This window comes from Antechinus flavipes, chromosome 2 (assembly GCF_016432865.1).
Source record: "Antechinus flavipes isolate AdamAnt ecotype Samford, QLD, Australia chromosome 2, AdamAnt_v2, whole genome shotgun sequence".
Taxonomy (NCBI): domain Eukaryota; kingdom Metazoa; phylum Chordata; class Mammalia; order Dasyuromorphia; family Dasyuridae; genus Antechinus; species Antechinus flavipes.
The window spans coordinates 400,577,584-400,599,732 of record NC_067399.1 but is presented as its reverse complement, the minus strand read 5'-3'; the positions used below and the strand labels follow the sequence as shown (position 1 = coordinate 400,599,732).

Below are 22,149 nucleotides of genomic sequence, written 5' to 3'. Positions count from 1 at the left end.
TTCTACTCTCTTCTTTCGACTAATTAGCTATCTTATATCTCTTTGCTGGACCTCAGTTTCCCCATCTATAAATTAAGGGACTTATATTAGCTGTTCTCCATCATCCTTTCTCTTATCTCCATCATTATATGATGGTTCAATTTGGTTGGAGCAAAATAACTTCCATCAAATTCTGCTGAAAAATAAAAAAGGTTAGTCAATAAGCATTTATTAAGCACTTACTGTAGGCCTTTAGCACAGACATTATAAGAATACTAAGAAAGGCAAAGACAGGACCTGCTTATTTATCCATTTGCTTATAATCTAATGGGAGAGATAATATGTAAAGAACTTTATACAAACAAGATTATAAAGGAGAAGTTACTATTAATGCAGAGGAGGATAGGGAGAAGTTTCTTGTAGAAGGTGGGATTTTAGTTGTTTTGAAAGAAGCCAGGGAAATTATGAGGAGGAGATGAGAATGAGAATTTCAGGCATGGGGGACAACCTGTAGCACTGGAAAATTTGTGGCGTCAGGAGATGGAGTGTTTTGAGAGAATCATGAGGGAAGCCAGAGTCACCAGATTAAAGAATATGTATGGGAAGGTGGAGGAAGACTAGAAACTCCAGAAGGGTCAGGTGATGGAGGACTTTCAAAGCTAATAGAAGATTTTGCATTGGATCCTAAAAGTCATGGGGATCCACTGGAGTTTCCTGAGTGAAAGAAGGGAGTCAAAGTGACATGGGAATCCTAAGTCGTGAAGTAGGGAGAGCTGGGAAGTCTGTGGCCAGAGCGTGACCCTTTCCCACCACTGAACTGGGACCAGCTCTGGCTCATCTCCTTGGGTTGAAAGATGGCACACCTGGATGACAACAGCTTCCACAGCCCCATTGTCTTTTCATCTAGGGCATTGGTACAGATGAGAAGTGCCTCATTGAGATCCTGGCCTCCCGAACCAACAAGCAGATCCACCAGCTAGTGGAAGCCTATAAGGATGGTGAGAAGGGCTGCTGGGAAGCAAAATCTTTTTGAGGAGTGGGTGGGCAACGACCATGAGTCCATGCATCTATAGTACAGTAGATCCCCTGTGCATGTTCCGCATATGTCCCCCACTTCCCACTCTTCAGGGGTCCCCCATCTTCCTCCTATCTCTGCCTGTTTCTCTCATTATCTTTAACAGCCAACTGAAGTACATTTATTACCCAGGAGACAGAAATTGGACCTGTGACTTTATTGATTAGGGAACTTCTGGGTGAGGGGAATCCCTCTTCTGGTCAGATCAGCATCTTTCCTTTGGTATAAGAATTGCCCATTCTTCTGAAAGGCTTAAGAGACCTGTCCAGACCACACAGCCAGCACGACCTGAACTCAAGAACCATTAGGTTACACTATCACTTATATTTATTGCCTATTTTAGTGAACATTCTCTAGAAAAAGTTATTTTTTGGTACATCAAGAGGTAGCACATGGGTGACCATTAGCTCCTAAAGCCTGAGGCAGCAGAGGTCAGTACCAACAAATCTGACCCAGCTGTAAAAGCTTATGCTGACTGGAAGACTAATTAATCCTGTAGCCACCACCCTGGTTCAGGCCCTCATCACCTCCTTGCTGGACTGTTGCTTTAGCCTCTAATTGGTCCCCTTGCCTCAAGTCCCTCCCTTCTCCAGTCCATCCTTTACACAGCTGCTAAAAAGATTTTCCTTTTTTTTTTAATAACTTTTTATTGATAGAATCCATGCCAGGGTAATTTTTTACAGCATTATCCCTTGCATTCACTTCTGTTCCGATTTTTCCCCTCCCTCTCTCCACCCCCTCCCCCAGATGGCAAACAGTCCTTTACATGTTGAATAGGTTACAGTATATCCTAGATACAATATATGTATGCAGAACCGAACAGTTTTCTTGTTGCATAGGGAGAATTGGATTCAGAAGGTATAAATAACCCGGGAAGAAAAACAAAAATGCATTAAATGATTTTCCTAAAGTACTGGTCTGACCCTGTCACTTTACTCAGGCAATAAAACTGATTCCCTTTTGTTACTAAGATCAAGTATAAGCTCCCCTGTTAAGACATTAAAGTCCCTTTATGATCTCCCCCAACCCAACCTTTCTAGCCTTTACCTGCCCTGCGGTCCAGCCAAGCTGGCCTTCTCAGGTTCCCGTGACACTGTCTTCTGTCTTCATGCTGCTCTCACCCCATCCTGAATGTTCTCTTTCCTCACCTCTGCCTCTTCAGATCCCTTACTTTTTTCCAAACTTACTTCAAGTGCACCTTCTGAATTACCTCCCCCTCAAATTACCTTTCATTTATTTTTATATGTATTTGTCCACATACAAGTTGCATCCATAAGAGAGTATAAGCCCTCAGGAAGGCAAAGATTGCTTCATTTTTGTCTTCATATTCCTGGGTCTCTAGCACAGTTCCTAGCACATCAATCATAGACTGACCTATTGATCAAGCTAGTTAAAGGGAAAGGAGAATGTGTGTGTCTTTGTGAGGGTGTCTGAGACTTTTTGGGTGGGAGTGAGAACGGGAGAATGGTAATGAGACCATCAATCAAAGCATAGTTAGATATTAGTACATTGGAGGGTAAATCAGATTTTAAGAATCCAAAAAAATGCCATATTCTTGAAGTGTTAAAATAGGAATGTTAAAGCTTAGTATTATCCAGTCTTATTTTTAAAAGATGAGAATAGTTCCTCCTTTGAAAAATAAATTTATGCCATTTTAAGGTGTTTTATATATGTATATGAACATATGTGTATATATGTAGACATGTGTATGTAGACATATATGCTATAGATTGACTTAAATGCCCAATGGGAGAAATTGATTTATTAGTCCTCAATAGAAAATATAATGATAAACATGATATTAAATGGTTTAATATGCATGGCTCTGAAGGAAGATATCATGTTTATCATTGTATTTTCTATTGCTCAGCAGTAGCAATGTAATATGGTGGAAGGAATACTGGATTTGGAGTCCAAAAATATGATTTCAGTCTTGGTCCTACTATTTACTGTCCAGAGTTCTTGGACAAATGACTTTACTTTTCTGAGCTAAGTTACCTCTTTTGTAAAAAATGGGTATAAATATTACTCATACTCCTCCTCCAAAGGGTTTTTGTGAAGAAAGATATTTTCCTACATAAAGATGAGCTGCTACTATGACCACAGAGATAGCTCATGGAGAACAGTGTGGACTAGACTAGTTCTTCGTGCAAGGAGTGGGGCTTGAATTGAGTTTTGATGCCGTATAGGTGGGGTTTGGTGGGACTCGAGAAAGGGACAGATAGGGGAACAATGTGAGCCAAGTCCATTCTAGGGGACACTAAGAAAACCAAGCCAGTGGTGCAGCGGGTGCACCTTGAGGGAGTGGTGGTAAACAAACAGAAGGATTAAGTACACTGAGAGGCACCTGCTTGCTGGTGGGGCTTCCTTAGGGGAATTCCCCCGAGGCTGGGAAAGCTAAAGCTTCACTCTTTCCTTCCAGCATATGAAAGGAATCTGGAGGAAGATGTGATTGCTGACACCTCTGGCCACTTTAAGAAGATGCTTGTGGTCTTGCTCCAGGTAAGGGCAGGCTGGACTCATCCCCTGCCTCCAGTTGGGGAGACGCTGGTTCCTTGGATTTGGGCTTTCTCCTTTTCCACAGAGCCCAGGAGCAGGTGCAGTGACAGGAGTTAGGAACTCCTGAGTTCAAATCTTGGCTTAGACATTTGTGTGGCCATGAGCAAAGCACTTGTGCTCTGTCTGGCCCGTGTTTTCTCATCTGTAAAATGGGATTTGTGAGGATCAAAATGAGCTAGCATCTGTAAAAGACGTTGCAATTTCCAAAGCATTCTGTCGATGCTCCTCTTATTACCCATCGGTCTCTGCTCTCCAGGGAAAGTCTTTCACTCGGTTTATTGGAAAGCACAATCTTTAGTTCCTTCTCAGCTTTCCCCCTTGCTTCCTGTACTTGCAGATGTGGCCACGTGCATTTTGTCATACACCCATTCATTTCCTGCTGCATGCTCTCTCTTTGTGGCTCCAATGGGACCTCTCAGTGGCGCGCGCACACACACACACACATACACACATTTACCTATGTTAACATAGACACACTCACAAAACATTTGCACACATTTGTACACATTTACACCCTCTCATACATACACAAACTTATTCCCAAACACCCACAACACTTTTACATACATTAGCGCATATTCGCATACATACACATCACACACATTTATACATACTCATACACATTCACAAGCAAATCGCATCCCCAGACACATTCAGATATATACACACAATCACACACTCATACACTTGCACACATACATTTGTTACAAGTCCTTGCTGGTGATCCACCCTCCTCCGGCTTGACCCCTCCCCCTTTTCTCCCCACAGGGAGAAAGAGGTCCATTTTTCTTCTTATTCATTCATTACCAGCAGTTCTTCATGACATCTGGGCTTCCACTAGATAAGTTAGCTGGTTGGAGCTTTCTCTCCAATCTGAGCCTCTGGTGCTGCTGTTCAATCTTGAGTTGCTTCCTCTTGATAAGGGAAGATAAGAATCTGGAAGGCTAAGATAACAAAGCCAGTGCTTCCTTCTGTGTGCTGTTTTTTCTTGGCGTGGAAAAGCTATCTAAAACAGAAAAATGTGGAGCACTGACATAGTAGAATATAGTGACTACTAATTCTAATATTTAATTATATATGCACTATATAATTACATATAATGAATATAGTGAATACTAGTTCTAACATTTAATAGCTCACGTGATGGGAAAATCACTTGCTGTTTTTGAATTTCAATTTTCTCATCTATAAAATGGAGACAAAAACCCTATGGGCATTTATGAGGAAAAGGCAAAGAAAGCAAAGTCGAATGTGGGCTCTTAGTAGGAACAGCAGAGAGAGCCACACAGATCCTTGATTTCCTCTCAGAAATCACTTATTGCCTTACCTACTGGTAAAACCATGCTGATATACCTACCTTGGAGTTAAGATCATTGTCAAAATGTAGATCCTTCTCCAAGGATCCATTATCCAAAACCCATCAGCATCCATGGATGTAGTTGATGATGATGGCTAGGGAAGGGTCTGGAGATGCTGCCTGCAGAAGATACCCTGAGATACCACTTAGACAGTAGACAGATTGCCCGGTTTCCACGGCCGAGGGCTAGAAGTTAGAGTCATTTCATTCAGGGACTAAACTGTCTGAGTAGGAGGAGGGAAGCAAGGTAGCAAGTCACGTTTTGCCTAGAAGGCCCATGGTAACTCCCCCCACTGCCCAAGCCACCGGTGACTTCCCCAGCTTCCCTGGTGCTTCATGGGCCCTAACTTCCCCTTGGCTGTGAGCAGGTTTCTGAAGAAGTTGTCTCTTGTGTCTCTGTGCCCAGGGGACCCGGGAGGAAGACGACGTGGTGAGCGAAGACCTAGTGGCCCAAGATGTCAAGGTAAAGGAAAGCCTGTGGCAGAACTGGACAGATACCTCTGGGTGATTTGGAAAGACTAGGACCAACTTTTTTGGGAAGGGTTTGACTAAAGAATCCAGCCTTAGCTGACCTGGCTATTTGTGGAGGGGTGGAGAGAGATGGAGCAGAGTGGCCTAAAGGATTTCCTGACCCACTGGCGGGGGAGCACCACCAGTGTGGGGCTCCCCCAGCCACGTGCCCCCTTCCCTGGCCTTTCTCTGATGCTGAGCGATAGGCCACATACCATCCCTGAGGGGAAGCCAGAGTGTTTCCTGGCATGATGAGGCTTTCCCTGCCCTACAGGACCTGTATGAAGCTGGGGAACAGAAGTGGGGAACTGATGAAGCCCAGTTCATCTACATCTTGGGAAACCGAAGTAAACAGCATCTGAGGCTAGGTGAGCCCAGGACTCTCCTAGCCAACAGCCCCGAGCAAGAATCACAGTTGCCCTGAGGAATATCTTTCTTTGTCCTTTTCTCTCTCACGTTCATTTGGGAATAGCACCTTTTTAGTTACAACTTTTTGTTGCTTTATAATAGTTTATATATATATATATAATATATATATACACATATATATATGTACATATACACATATATATGTGTGTATATATATATATTATATATATATATATATATATATAGTTAACACAATAATTTGTTACACTTATAATGCATGTAGATAAATATGTATTCCCCGCCAGCCTCATCTCCTTGTGGAACACCCGTATGGCCCTCTCACCCTCTCTCCAGAGCACTAGCCCTGACTTTCCCTGTCTGTATTGTCTACCAGCCTCACATGTGTCCCTGCTGACAGCCCTGTCTCCTGTTTTCAGTGTTTGATGAGTATCTGAAGACCACAGGGATTCCTATTGAGGCCAGCATCCGAGGAGAACTGTCTGGGGACTTTGAGAAGCTAATGTTGGCTGTCGGTAGGTCCCATACTTTCCCCTCTTCCCATCACTTTCCACGGGATTGTTGGAGAGCTGGAGCACTGGTTCTTAACTAACTAGCCACACTAGTGAACTGTGGTAGGGATTAAGCTCCCGAGTTCTTGAATCACTGGCTTTCAAAAAATAAGCCTTCCAAGACACTACTCTTGTTCCCATTTCTCTCAACAGCTCTCCTTCCTTCTACCCATCCACACTTTCTCTTCTCAGTGCCTGTGAGACTGAGCTCAGAGAACACTTTGTCCTCTGCCAACTTTCAGAGAATTCTCATGTCCACAGCCTTGATTCAAGGCGTCTCGTGTCCACAGCATAGATTTGGGAAATTCTAGTATCCATATATCCACAGCAGTCTTCTTTTTTCTGAAAACCAAAAGGGAGCAGGAAGGACGAACCTAGCTATCTGGTTTACATTAGGCGTGTCCTTTTGCTTTTTAGGTTCTGTACATGATTTTGGGGAGAGAGGACAGTGTTTGTTTTCAGGATTGGGAAAGGTTTACTGAGAGAAAGAGGATGTTTGGGACTTGCATTTCTGGAGTTTGGGGTAGTTAGCTAGGGCAATGGAGAGTGCACTGGCCCTGGAGTCAGGAGGATTCACCTAAGGTTCAGGCACCTGGGTAAGTAACTTAATCCTATTTGCCTCAATTTCCTCATCTGTATAGTGAATTGGAGAAAGAAATGGCAAACTGCTCCAATATCTTTGCCAAGAAAATTCCAAATGGAGTCACAGAGTGGGACATTACTGATACGATTGAACAACAACAAAATTCTTGAAGGGAGTGACTGAAGCCTGGGACTCAGAAGAATGACTCTTTAGAATCATTATCTGACTCTAAATATATATCAGTGATTCTCTCTCTCTCTCTCTCTCTCTCTCTCTCTCTCTCTCTCTCTCTCTCTCTCTCTCTCTCTCCATCTATATATATATAGTCATACCTTTATTATTATTTAAAGGAATTTGGAGCAGTTTGGGGGGGAGGTTGGGTGAGTCCCTGCCTTTACTCCATCATCTTGGCTCCGCCTTCCCCAGCTGTATTGTTTATTTGTGTCTCAGTCTCCTCTTCAGTAAAATGAAGAGATTTGCTCAGGATCCCTTCTGATTCTTTCATGCTACAATTTCCAAGTTTAGGTCTAATGACTGAGTTCAGCGGCTGTATTACGGCATTACTCAGTCTCTTTTCTCTTTTCCCAGTAAAGTGTATCCGGAGCATTCCAGAGTATTTTGCAGAAAGGCTCTTTAAAGCCATGAAGGTGAGTAATGGATCCAGAGGTGGATTGAAGAGTGGTAACCGAGGGCAGGGACCTATTGCTCGAACCAGCAGTTTCCAGCCTAGTACTTTGTATATTGTAGGCACTCAAAAAAAAAAAAAAAAAAAAAAAAAAAGATGCATTGAATCAGATCATGCTGTTCTTTACCCCTGGGAGTAAAGGGCTATATGGGGCATCTCCTCTCAGGAGACCTTGGCCAGATGGTGGGTCCCCAAGTCTCTTCTGTAAGGGCTGCCCCCAAAGGATTCGTTTCAGTTGTCTTCCTTCTCACCCACATCTCTGTCTCTTCTAGGGCTTGGGAACTCGGGACAACACCTTAATCCGCATCATGGTCTCCAGAAGTGAACTGGACATGCTTGATATAAGAGAGGTGTTCCGGACCAAATATGAAAAGTCTCTTTACAGCATGATTAAGGCAAGCAAAGACCTGAGATAAGAGGGGAGGGAAGGACTGATGGATGACAGAGGTCAGTCCCAAGCCTAGCCATAAGAAATCCCATGACATTGCATTTGTGAGAGACATCTTAAAAGTACCAGAGCAATAAGTCTCTTGGAGGTCTAAAGAGAATCAGATCAGGGGACCTGAAGATAACGATAGACATAAAAATGGTGGCACTTTGGTAACATGATAGGGTCCTATCAGGTTGCTAAAGAAGCTTGTATTCCCCCAAAAAGGAAAAAAAAATTTTTAAAAATATAAAGAGGCTTGTATCCCTCAGATCATCCCATCTTCTACCAAGGATTAGTCAGTCGTAGAACCTTAGAGCTAGATGTCATCCAGCAAGAATTTTTAAGGACCTACTATGTGCTTGGCCCTATGCTAAGCATTGAGTATATAAAAAAGGTTTAAAAAACAACAACAACAAAAAAAAAAAAAAAAAAAAAAACAGCCTTTACCCTCAAAGAACTTGTCATCTAATTAGAGAGGCAACTTGTAATTATGTACAAACAAGATAGATGCAGGATAATTTGGATATTATTAACAGAGAGAGGATAGTAGCATCAAGAGCAAACTTTACAGACCAATTAATCTTAAGTTTCATCCTACAGAAAAGGAAACCACGCCCCAGAAAGGGGAAGTACTACATGACCTTGGGTATGTCTAGTATTGATTGCCAAAGAGCATTATGGCTGAAAAGTGAGGGGGAGTTGGACGTGAAGATTAGGGTGAAAGCAGGAATATTGGAAAGTCATTTGTGGAAAGATTGGAGTGATTCAGCTGGTTTATGTGGTCCCTGTTTCTCCCCCTTCCCACTCTCCACTGGAAGAGAGGCTCGGTACCCAGTGCTGAACAAGGGCATTCTTTCCATTTCCTGCAATCCTTTGGTGTTTGGGGGACCTCTCCACACCAGCTGAGAAGGGACCCATGACTGAGCCTAGACACCCATTGCTTGGAGAGGTGATGCCAGATGAAGCTGAAGGCTAATTTTCCCCACTCTTTCTCTCTTCCTAGAATGACACATCTGGAGAGTACAAAAAAGCCCTGCTGAAGTTGTGTGGTGGGGATGATGAGTAAGTCACCTTCGGTGCCCTTCTTCTGGAGGGACGTAGAATCAGGAGATGAGGTCACTGCAGATTGGGAGAGTGGGGAGGGAAAGGCCACCCTGGTTTCTCTAATTTTATCTCACACCCCAAGGGGGGGAGACTGGGAAGAAGGTTCAAGGCCCAGTGGGACACTGGAGGAGGGAGGAGTATTTTAGGTGAGCACCTATTTCTCCATAATGTATGACTCTTCTGTGTAAATTTGTACGCATGTGTATCGTGCTTTCCTAATTGTTCCTGAGACCAGGACCCTTAACAGCTCTGACTTGAGCCCTGGCCAGGGCTAAGCTGAGCCCTTTTCCCCTGTAGACCCCACAGCCCATATTTTTGGATATCTTGGTATCTGGAGACCCCAGCAGTGTGGAACAAATCCAGAATGTATCATAATGTTCTGTAGGCCAATGAAAGAAGAGTCCTGAGTGCAAGGGAGAAGCCTCCAGTATATGTGGGAGGACCAAGCCAGCTATTTGGGGAAGGGCCAGGGCAGGAATCCAGCATTCTAATCTCTATGTGGCTGCATATACAGCTCAATTAAACAGATACCTAAGGGTTCACGTGTGGGGGGAGGAGAGAAAGGGAAGGAAGTGCTGGGCTTGGAGTCAGGAAGACCTGAATTCAAATCCTAACTTTGATACTTGCTAACCTTGTGACTTTGAACACGTCACTCTCCATGGGCCTTAGTCAGCTCCCTAGGATTTACCAACCTGTGACTTACTAGATTGCCCTCTTTCGTGGAGGGAGTTCCTACACACAATTCTCAGCTGATTAAATGATAGGCAGTCAAATTATTTGTAAGTCGTACATAAAAGGTGCCAGTGTTTGAGATGAGATTTGTGTGATTGTCTACTTGTGTATATATATATATGGATACCATACTGAATGTGACTATGGAGACTCCAGCTATGTATTTGTGGATGTAAGAATGGAACAGCTTTAACTCTCCAGTTCCCTAAAAGTCAGCCATGGACCTTCCCTGAGGATAGGTGCTGTTCAGAGCCTGTGCTCACCTCTGAGGGATACACTGAGACAGATAAGGTCCCTCAGAGCCAAGGAATCACCTGCCATGCTGGCTCTGTGTGGGATTGCCAGGGGATGAGGAGTTCGGCCTTCCCCCAGCAAAGCAGGTGGGACTTTCCCAGTGAGGATGTCCTTAAACAAGATTCTTTAAACATCCTGGCCAGAGCACAGGAAAAAGACTGCAGTGATATGGGGAGGGGGGTGCTGTGGGAATGGGAGGGAGCCTTCCTTCTCTCACAGTGCTGAAAAGAGCCACCTGCCTCCTTCCCCAGGGTGAGTAAAAATGAATCCCTCATGGAATGAAACAGGACGGGTAGCTGCCCTCCCTTTTATGCAATCATTCAGTTCCTAAGCTGACTGTTTTAAAATCAAGTCCTAATTTAAACATAGTGGAAGATTATTGTCTAAAGCTCCCTGCAGGGGATAAACCTAAATTTCTCTGTGGGTTTAATCTAAATTTTTCTCTATTCAGTTTGTATACAATGAAGTTTCTCTAAATCTTTTGGAGGATGAAGCAGGGGATTTCAAGGCTGCTTAAACAGCCTTTGGGGAGAGAGGCTAAATTACTCCCCCATGCTCCAAAATAAAGCAAGAGGGGGCTCAGCATCCTCTGTGTGTGTGTGTGGGGGGGAGGGACTGGCATACATGGATGGATGGGTCCCAGTCCTTCCTTACCAGACCTGTCCTCTTCCTTCCCCATCCCCTCCGTTGCAGTGCTGCAGGCCAGTTCTTCCCAGAGGCAGCGAAGGTGGCCTATCAGATGTGGGAGCTTAGTGCAGTGTCCCGAGTGGAGGTCAGATCCGTGCCCCCCCTTCCCATCCTGCTTGCACCCTGGACCACATGGCTTTTCCTCTCTGACAGCTGGCTCCCACCTTCTCCTTCTCTGGCTCCGGACTACCCCGGATGACCAATGGGAGGTGCTGGGACAAACACTAAAGCTTCCTTTTCTTCCAAGTGATGGTGGCGCTGAAATTCCTCCATCAGCCCCCCTAACTGAATGGGCTGGAAGGTTTGGGGGGGAGCAATTAACCACTAACAGGAATTGCTGAAACAAGATGGACTAACCCTTCTAAAACGTGTCTCTGCTGCTGATGGCTGGGGCTTTGATGCATGACAGCAGAGATCAGACTGGCTTGAGCACACTCTGTCACACTCGGAATCCCTGATCCTGAAATGAGGCTCCCAGGATCCTTTATATTCCTATTTGAGGAGGAGTGAATAGGCTCAGGATTATTGGAAATAAATCATTGCCCCAGGGCTGACTCACCTTCCTTCCCCATCAGATGGGGTGGGGGTCTGGAGATGCCTCCGAAAGGGAAAAGGTAAATTGGGCAGGGAACAGGACTAAGGGAGACCAGGGAGAGAGAGTTAAAAGGCCCACCTCAGAGGAGCTGGCGGTACCCTGATCTGTGTATATCTAGCCTTGTGTGTGGATCTCCATGAGCTCTCCATCGGTGGCTATTACATGTATAATACCCAATAAAGACAGACTTTCCTTATGCATTCAGGGGACCTAGTCCGGAGCACTGGGCAAGTCACCTCACCCAAACAATGAGGGGTTTGAACTCACTATCTCCCAGGTCCCTTGTAGCTCATTCTCTGGTCCCATGCCATCCAAAGCTTCAGACAGCCTCTGTCACCTGGAATTCTTTGCTTCCCGAGAGCAGCCCTGGATATGCACTGCTCCCTGAGCCTGATGGTCTCTCTCTCTGTCTGCCTGCCAGGAGTTCAGGGTCTGTTTGCTGTGCTCCCACTTCCCACTCCCTTCCTCCTGCCAGTTGCTTGGCCCAGCACTTGCTGGGAAACTCCCTTCTCCTACTCTAGGGCTCTGGGGGGGCATTTCAACACCCCCCTCAGCTCTCTCTTACTTCTTGTAGCTCAAGGGAACTGTACGTCCAACGCCAGATTTTGACCCAGAAGCAGATGCCAAGGCCCTGAGGAAAGCCATGAAAGGCCTAGGTAAGGGGAAGGCCGGAAAGACTTATTGGGGGGCGATTGGTTAAAAAAAAAAAAAGTGGGTGTAACAAGGGCAGGTTCTAGAAGTAGAGGCTTTTTAAGCTAGCAGAACTTTCCTCTGATCTTGGAATTATTTGAGTTGAAGACCAACAGTCTAGGGGTCCTCAAACTACAGTCTGCGGCCAGATGCAGTAGCTGAGGATGATTATCCCCCTCACCCAGGGCCATGAACTTTCTTTATTTAAAGGCCCACAAAACAAAGTTTTTGTTTTTACTATAGTCAGGCCTCCAACAGTCTGAGGGGCAGTGAACTGGCCCCCTATTTAAAAAGTTTGAGGATCCCTGGTACAGTGTTAGAAAGAAAGAGACTTGAGAGTCAGCAGAGATATGGGTTCCAGTACTTCCCAATATGCTACCAGTTCTGTGACCTTCCACAAATCAGGTTCTTTCTTTCTTTCTCTGTAAACTGGAACAAATACTGCTGAAATCATGGGTAATGTAAGATGTAGCAGAGCTTTGGAAAAAAAAAAAATAAACCCTTACAGATGTCAGATATTGCCCCAGCAAATAGAGAGCTGTGTCCATTGAGGAGCTAATGAATTAAGTGCACCTGCTGCCACCTAGTGTCCATCTGCTCCTCTGGCTAGAGAATTTACTTAGTAGTCTAGCAGAGGAAGAAAGGAAGGTTTGGGCTCCCTGATATGATTTAGATGGTCATGGGATCACAGAATCTCTGAGCTAGAAAGCTCAGATTCCTGCAAAGCCATTAAAAAACTTACTTTTTTTTCAATTAGCAAAAATTCAGCCTTTTCTTCTCCAAAGCCATTTAATCTAACCATTTCACCTTTTCATGAAGACTAATAGGGAAGCCGAGAATCTACTTCTTCCCCTTCCATCTTTGGCCAATTTGTTTTTCATATATCCATATTAAAAACGTTGCTCTATTTCCACACCTCGTACCTTATTCTGCCTTCTGAGGGCAAGCAGACCAAGACTAAGACCAAGGCTTTTTTTCTCATGACCATCCTTCAAATACTTGAAGATGGCATTCCTGTGCCCCTCAGGATCTTCTATAGGTTATATATCTGCAATTCCTTTCACCAGTTATTTTTAATACAGCATCACCTCAAGACCTTTCATCCTGGCTACCTTCCTCACAACTGCCTCTTTTCAGTGCTTTTCCTGAGATGTAGCTTCTGTAACTGAATATAGAGGAGTCCCAATGTGACCTGCTTGGGTCAAAGCACAGTAGGTCAATCGCCTCTCGTATTTTGGACACCAACTTCGAGGCAGTGAAAGATTAGTTGGCTCTTTTGTCTGCTACCTAGGACTCCTGTTAAAACCTTCTGCTTCTTTTCACATGAATGACTCAACCACTACAGCCTTGGAAGGCTGATTCCTTGAAACAAGTGTAAGATTTTAGTTATCCCAGTTATCTTTTATCACTTAAGATCCCATTCACTGTTCTTACCTATCAAGATATGTTTGGATTCTGATTCTTTTGTTTAACTTAGTTATCCTATTCAGCATTATATCATCTTGGAACTCTGATAGGCTTAGCTTCATCTAAGTTGCTGATTAAAAAAAAAATGTTACAAGGCTCAGGACCAGGAAGAGATCCCTGAGATATTTCACACACCTCTACACTGAGGTTAATTATTAATTACTATTCTTTGGGTTTGATCAGTTAATTCCAAATCTTGCTAAGACAAGACCATTGCCTCTACCTTTCCTCATCTGCAAGTCAACAGGCAAAAATGGATTAATTCCCTATACTCAAGGAACTTATTTTCTATTCCTACATATGTAAATAAGTAAATACTAAATATACATTGCACACAATATATATGTAATGTGAACATATGCATATATGTGCATAACCATGTATTAATGCAGATCTAGGTATTAAATATATGCATATATCAGACATGTGATAGTCTAATTTAATAAACTAATCTGAGAAAACAGGAAATGTCTCTTGAACTGAGCTTTGAGGGAACTAAGAAAGAGATAAGAAGGGAGAGAGTACCAGTCCATAATCGGGGGTGGAGGTAGGAGGGGACCTGCACAAGGGAGCTTAAAGATAGAACACTATATATGGAGATTACTGAGTATACCAAGTTATGTAGAATTTAGAATGCACGAGAGGGAGACACATGTAATCAGACCAAAAAGATAGGCCGCCACAGGCTATAAAGAGCTTTAAGTGCCAAACAGAGACGTTTCAAGACCACACGAAGCCATTGAAGACCCTTTGAGTAAGGACTTGACTTGATTAGACCACTTGGCAAATCTGTGGAAAACAAATTAGAGAGGGATTCATTAGGAAGCAGTCCAGGTGGGAGGTAAGAAGGGCCTGAGTTCAAGTGGTAGTTACGTAAGTAGGGAGAATGGGACAGGTGGGCAAGTTCTTAGAGAGAAAGGACCAATAAGACAGGGTGGCAACTTTGGGGTTGTGGAATGAGGGAGGGTGAAGAGGTGAGGGTAACTCCTAGGTTGTGAACCTGGGTGACAAGAAGGAGGGTGTTGCCTTATATTGAAATAAGGTCATTAGAAAGAAAACTAAATTAGAAAGTTTAGTAAAAACTAAAAGAATTTAGAAGAAAAGATGTTAATGAGTTTTGTTTTCAATGTGTTGAGGTGGAACTATCTATGGGATATCTCTGTGGAGATAACCATCAGGGAGCTGGGATTGTGGAACCGGATCTCAGGGGAGACATGAGGGATAATATATAGACTTAGGATCATCTCATTAGAGATTATAGTTGAATCTATGAAAAGTGATGAGATCACTAAGAGATGATAGCTCAGGACACAGCTCTGAAGTAGACCCATCCACAGTGGGTTGGACATAGATGATGATCTTAGAAGAGGGGCTGAAAAGAAATGACAAATCAGACAGGTAGGAGAACTGTGATAAAGCAGTGTCACAAGACCACAGGAAGTAGTGTCCAGAATATGAGAGGGATTCACAAGGACAGTATGAGAGACTGCTGACATTTATGTAATGCTTTAAGGTTTGCAAAGCATTTAGATATATTGAATTCATTTGATCTTCACTCATCTCTGATAGATAATATTTATCATCCCCTTTTTCTAGATGAAGAAACTGAGGCTGAGAGACATTCAGTCGCTTGTCCATGATTGCACACTTGTTAAGTGTCTCCGAATTTGAACTCTGACTTAAAATCTAACATTTTCCATTGAGGCACCTACCTGACTACCCTTGAGTATCTAGATAAAGTAACATTTTGTGTAGAATACTGGTCTTTAGGTCTAAAAATACTGAAAACAAATATTATCTTGGGTATTTTATTGTGTGACCCTGACTGAGTCACTAATTTCTTGTGATCTGAGTTCCTCATCTGTAAAATGAGAGACTCAGTGGTTCCTTCCAGCTCTCTAAATCTGTGGGTCATATGATTTACCAATCTAATAACCTTGGTAATTAGATTACTTTGGCATAACATTTTTATACTTTTTTTAATTAAAGCATTTTATTTACAAAACATATGCATGGATAATTTTTCAACATGGACCCTTGCAAAACCTTATGTTCTAATTTCCCTCCTTGCCTTCATTCCCTCCCCTAGATGGCAAGTAATCCAATATATATAAAACATTAAAAAAACTAGAATAGAATTATTGATAAAATGCTTGAGGGATACAAAACACCCTGAATAACAAGGATTCTAACATTTACTCCCAGAGGCAGAAGACTCACTGAGATCTCATGGGCTAACAAACCAAACTGCAGTTATGTAAAAAGAATTGAACAATATGTTTTTCAGTTCAGTATTTTAAGTGATAGCCTCCCTTAAGAAGTATTTTTACTTAAATGTACACAGGACTTAGTTTGTTTCTCACTTTGCATATATACATTTTTACTTTGTTCTGATATAGGTTATAAAGGTATATAAAAACATAGGTCAAGTAACTGACGTTGAATATAAAATATGTTGAAATGTCAAGGAAGAGTTGATAAAAATGTACATAATAAGATTAAATACTTTTCTTAAATCTATTAGTACATTGCATGTGACCACTTAAACTTACTCAACCTACTAAAGATCAAAAAATTAGAGTGAACATAAAGCATGTTTTCAAGGATTAAGCCATCATGAAAAGTTTGCAATTAAATAGTTCTTCATCTGGACATAATGTATTCTTGATGAAGTCACATTAATACTTTATGATCATTGCTTCTTTGTCCCTTCAACAATATATTTTAGTGTTTTCCAGATATTAAAGGCAAATTCAGTAACCTACAGTCTCCTAGTTCTACTGCATTTTTTTATTGGAAAACCATTAAAATTGTATCCAGTTCTATGACACTTTTTTTATTCTTTATGATTAGAAAAACTTAGGAATAGTGGTTAATTAGTTACAATTCTTTCAGATCCTTGGGATGTAATTTACCTAGACCTGGTAACATGAATGAACTCTTTAGGGGCAGTCAAGTGCTTTCGTCTCTCTACTTATTTTGGGCTTCAGGTTCTTATTAGTTATTTTTTTCCGTCCTTTTCAGTCTAGTGATTATTTGCCTTAAAGAAACCAAAGAGCAAAACGGTTCTGTCTTCACTCTTATCATGATTTCATCTATCCTGATTAATGATCCTATTCCTTCTTTGATTTTCTGGTCCTCCAATAAAGTGTTAAAGTCCTTTTTAACATCCTTAAATGTACTTCCCCAATCTCAGCTCATTCTGAGTTTTAGCTCTCCTACCATGATTTTTACTTGAGCATGGCATAGATCTTTATTCATCATCTGTTGTCTGTTCTTGCTTCCATCTTTTACAAATGACTCATAAAATCTAAGATTGTTCACTTCACATGAATCTCGTTAGGCAGATTCTCATTTTCCTCTTCATTGGAATAGTTAATTATTTTTGGGCTTCATTCTTCAAATTTTTATTCTTCAAATCTCCTCCTTTTTGGACTGATCTCATGTAGAATTTTAGGCTGGTAATCTTATCCATTCGTTCTTTGAATGCTCTGAAACTTACTTTCCTAAAATCTACTATATATATCAGACTTTGCCCTACTTTCTTTTTGTGCATCATGATTCTAAGAGGGACTTGTCCTCCAGGTCCTCTATTTCTACTTCACCAACCATTTCATCCTTGTCAGAATCAGATCTATTATAGCAATTTTATCTTTACCTTTGAAAGATTACCTTATCATTAAGGTGATCCAAGAATGTTTTGAGCCGTTCTCTTTTTGGAAGAGAAACCTTTAGCAAATGTCTGGATATTTGAAGTCTCCCATCTCTTCTCAATCATGTTGCTATGCCAGATCTGTTTCCAGAATTCATCTTTTTCTTCTTTTATATAATCTCTAGTTATTCACATACCAATAGCACTTGTTTTTACTTATCTTTTTTAAAAAATCAATATGTTCTCTCTTTTGCTTCCCACCCCTGCTTCAAGAGCGACAGCATGGTATAGTGAATTTTCTAGAAAATATAGATTTGTGTTCTGAGTCTGATGATTTCTGGAAGCGTGGCAAGTTTTTAACTTCTCTGGACCTCAGTTTCCTCACCTGTGAAATGTGGCTAATAATAAATAGAGTGGGTTTGAAGTTAAAATAAAATAATGCATATAAAACACTCAGCAAAATTTAAAGTCATTATACAAATGTTATTATTTAGTGGTATTCAGGAATCTCCAGTGGTAGGGAACTCACTATATTTCTCATGTAACCTATTCCAGTTTTGAACAATTTTAATAGAAACTTATTTTTTTATATTAATCTCAAATTTTCTTCTTTAACTAGTATTCTTTGATCCTGGTTCTTTTTTAGATCATGGTGAACAAATCTACTTTCCCTTCTACTTAGGAGCCTTTTAAATATTTAAAGATGGAGATCTTGTTCTCCCCCTCCTTCCCAATCTTCCTTCCTATCTTGACAAGTCTTACCTTCTCTAGGGACAAGAGAAATTTCTTCAATGGATTCTTTTCCAATGAATTCTCATGTGACATCATCATCCTTGCTACTCTCCTCTATCTTCCAACTAATCAGTGTCCCTTTTAAAGCATGATACCCATGTTTAATATCATATTGCAGGCGGTTGTGGTCTTCCTGGGGCAGGGGGCAATGGAACTATGGCCAACCTTGCTCTGTTTGTTGTGCTGCTGTTATCATATCCTACATTGCATTAAAAATGAAAGGGCTTTTAAAAAAGCTTTTTTTGGCTTCCAGGTCAGTTACCCATTTATACTGACCTAATATCCCTAGTGATATAATAAGGGAAGAATATGAAGTCTCTGGCTCAGAAGGAAACCTTCCAGTTGGAGCCTCGGAGTTAAGATAAGCTAGCTTCTGCATCAGGAATGGCTCTGGGAAGCTGCTGATGGGTGGAGATGGGTACCAGGGCTTGTTCAAGATGGAAACCTTTGAGCTGTTTCTCCCGCCCGTCCTGCTGGGTCCTTCTGAATCCTCTTTGGCCATTTCAGGCACCGATGAGGACACCATCATTGATATCGTCACTCACCGCAGCAATGACCAGCGGCAGCAGATTCGACAGACCTTCAAGTCCCACTTTGGCCGGGTGAGGATGGTTGTACCCTTGGGTCCCTTTCCTGACTGTGGGACTCATACACAAGTTTGACCAGCTTCCTCCTGTTCCTGGGACTTTTTGGCTCATCTTTATTAATTTAACGACTCACCCGTAGTCTAGCAGCCTCTGGTGTTTCTTCTGTAATGTGACAGGGACATTTTTGTTCCTTCACCTCAAAAGCTGTAGTGAGCCTTTCATGCTCTGCTCATTTTCCCCCTTGTTTGTTTATTTGGTTTCTTTTTCCCTGAGGCAGTTGGGGTTAAGTGACTTGCCCAGGGTCCCACAGCTAGGAAATGTGTCTGAGGCCAGATTTGAGCACAGGTCCTCCTGACCAGGGCTGGTGCTCTCTCCAGTGCGCCACCCACCTGCCCCCATTTCCTCCTTGTGACCTGTGCTATATGTTGGGGGTGGTCGATCAGGGGCGTTTGTGTCCAGGATTAGCTAGGAGAATTGTCCAGAGAACATAGCGACATGAGCAGACCTTCTCATGATTCTCAGCGTCAGTTCTCTTACTCTGACTCCCTCAGCTCCTCCATCTTAAAATACCAGCACCCCTGCCCTGACCCTGGACCCCTTCTCTTAGTCCTATTCCCATGGCCCCAGGTGATGCTCTCCTTTTGTTGGGTAGGGAGGAGCCTGTTTGTTCCTCTTTTCCCCGTTTCCACTCTCTTCTTTGACTTTTAAAAGGATCTGATGGCTGATTTGAAATCTGAGATCTCAGGAAACCTGGCGAGGCTGATCTTGGGCCTCATGATGCCTCCCGCTCACTATGACGCCAAGCAACTGAAGAAAGCCATGGAGGTGCCGTGCCGGGGAAGGGGGAGGGGAAGCTTGGGCAGCCCTGGGTGTGGGGGAGAGAGGGGGGCAGTCAGAGGGCAACCTTTCTCACCCATCTGGCCCGCCTGTGCCAGTGCCCAAATGTTTCATGCCAGGAGGCCATAGGTGAGCAAGAGAAACAGTAGGTAGAAGGCAGCCGGGCCTGGAAAGAAATGTAGTAAGAATGAAATGACGACTGACCTGGCCCGGAATCCCTAGCCTGAGGGACACAAAAATGGCTGGGGGTAGCCCTGTTTGGTCTTGAGGTGGAGAGTGAGTAATGGGAACAAAGTTATGGCTGAGCCCTGCCTTTCCCTGTGGGCTTCCAGGGAGCTGGCACTGATGAACAGGCCCTGATTGAAATCCTGGCCACTCGGAACAACCAAGAAATTCAGGCCATCAATGAAGCTTATCAAGAAGGTACGAGGACAAGGGATTAAAGGGAGAGCATGGCAGGTTCTGGGCTGAGGGTGGAAACAGTGGAAGGAGGGGAGAGCTGGTATGAGAGAGTCTTTGGGAAGACGCCAGGGCACCCTGATCGTCTTCCTCTGGGTTTTACAGGTGAAGGCCTGGGCTTCTCTCTTTTTTTAATTGAAACTTTTTTTCAAAACATATGCATGCCAACATATCCAACATATAAAGGACTGCTTGCCATCTAGGGGAGGGGGTGGAGGGAGGGAGGGGAAAAAAATCGGAACAGAAACGAGTGTCAATATAAAGTAATTATTAAATAAAAATAAAAAAATAAAATAAATTAAAAAAAAAAAAAAAAAAATATGCATGGATAATTTTTCAATATTAACCCTTGCTAAACCTTATGTCCCAATTTTTACTCCCTTTCCCCCTAGCCCTTCCTTTAGATGGCTAGTAATCCAATATATGTTAAACATGGTAAAAAATATATCTAAATTCAATATAGGCATACATATTTATACAATAATTTTTGCTGCCCAAGAAAAACCAGATCAAAAGGAAAAATGAGGAAGAAATAGAATTCAAGCAAACAATCACAAAAGAAGTGAAAATGTTATGTAGTGACCCAGACTCAGTTCCCACGGACCTCTTTCTAGAAGTAGATGGCTTTCTTCATCATATCATTGGAACTGGCCTGGACTTCTCTTTACGTCCAACTTAGTTTGCCTAGCAGTGCTCAGCCCCATGTGCGTCACATTTCTCTCTTCTCAGACTACCATAAATCTCTGGAGGATGACTTGACTTCTGACACATCTGGCCACTTGAAGAGGATCCTCGTCTCCCTAGCAACGGTAAGAACAGGTGGTAGTACCAGGTGTTCCTATGTGCATAAATCAATGAATGATAATCATTTATTAAGCATTTGTTATGTGCAAGCACCGTTCTAAGTGCTGGGAATACAAATAAAATCAAGCCAGAAAGTCCTTTCTTATAGGAAATAAAAGGAGAGCTAGAATAAAGGTCAGGGGTAAAGGGGGCATATGAACAGCATGTTCCAGGATACGATCCCAGAACCCAGGATGGCAGAGACAGGAGTTTGAGTTCTATTGAAAGGAAGACAAAGGGGCAGCTAAGTGACACAGTGGAAAGTGATGACCCCAGGACCTGAGTTCAAATTGAAGGAAGGAAGGAAAGAAGGAAGATAGGAAGGAAGCAAAGAAGAAAGGAAGGAAAGAAAGAAAGGAAGGATGAAGGGAGGGAAGAAAACAGAGAGGATGGCTAAGGGCATCCTGGGCAAGTCCCTTACCCCTGTTTGTCTCAGTTTCCTCATCTGTAAAATGAGCTAGAGAAGGAAATGGCAAACCAGTCCAATATCTCTGCCTGAAAATCCCAAGTGAGATCATGAAGAGTCAAACACAACTGAAAAATTGTTGAAGAACAGTATTGTATAACTTGTTCTCTTGGTTCTACTCACTTCATTATGGATCAATTCAAACAAGTCTTCCCAGGCTTCTAGGAAACCAACCCCTATATATTTCTTAGAGCACAATAGTAGTCTATCATACTTACATAGAATAATTTATTCCCTCAGGAGATGGAGAAATGCTTAATGTCTAGTTCTTTGACCCTACAAAAAGAACATCTATAAGAAATTTTGCACCTATTGGTCTTTTCTTTTTTGATCTCTTTGGAGGTGTGGGTCTAGTAATGGTATTTGTAGGTCAAAAAGCATGCACAGGTTAGTGGCTTTGGGGGCATAGTTCAAATCATTCTCTAAAATAGTTGTACAAATTCACAGCTCCTGCAACTGTGCATCAGCATACCTGTTTTCCTCTAATTCCATCCACATTTATCATTTTTCTTTTTTTGTCAACTTTGCCAATCTAACGGGTATGAAGGAGTTGATTTAATTGTGTTTCTCTAGTTTCAGTGATTTAGAATATTTTTTATATGGCTATGGATTTCTCCTTTTCAAAAATGCCCAAAAGGTTACTCTCCACAAATATTTGATAAGCCCCTTTACAAAATACATTCCTGAGAAGAGAACTTGTCAATTATTAACAGAAAGAAGTACACCCTTTAACTTTGGCATTGGACACCAACCTTGACTGCTGGTTTGTTGTTTTTTATGTATTGATATTTTTTGTTTTCATGTCACTTTCGTTTCCTCATATATTCC

The 22,149-nt window shown here is 42.4% G+C and overlaps 1 protein-coding gene across 2 annotated transcripts in view; it reads left to right on the top strand.

Moving 5' to 3' along the window:
• Positions 1-22,149, top strand: part of ANXA6 (annexin A6) — a 63,407-nt gene that overhangs the window by 30,616 nt on the left and 10,642 nt on the right. For both annotated transcript variants that reach the window (XM_051978737.1, XM_051978736.1), the window contains exons 6-19: positions 887-977; positions 3,477-3,556; positions 5,377-5,433; positions 5,755-5,848; positions 6,287-6,382; positions 7,590-7,648; positions 7,959-8,081; positions 9,120-9,178; positions 10,940-11,018; positions 12,103-12,184; positions 18,637-18,731; positions 19,428-19,541; positions 19,886-19,976; positions 20,742-20,821. In XM_051978737.1, the coding sequence (XP_051834697.1) occupies positions 887-977; positions 3,477-3,556; positions 5,377-5,433; positions 5,755-5,848; positions 6,287-6,382; positions 7,590-7,648; positions 7,959-8,081; positions 9,120-9,178; positions 10,940-11,018; positions 12,103-12,184; positions 18,637-18,731; positions 19,428-19,541; positions 19,886-19,976; positions 20,742-20,821 (1,200 nt within the window). The remainder of the gene's footprint in view (positions 1-886; positions 978-3,476; positions 3,557-5,376; positions 5,434-5,754; positions 5,849-6,286; positions 6,383-7,589; positions 7,649-7,958; positions 8,082-9,119; positions 9,179-10,939; positions 11,019-12,102; positions 12,185-18,636; positions 18,732-19,427; positions 19,542-19,885; positions 19,977-20,741; positions 20,822-22,149) is intronic.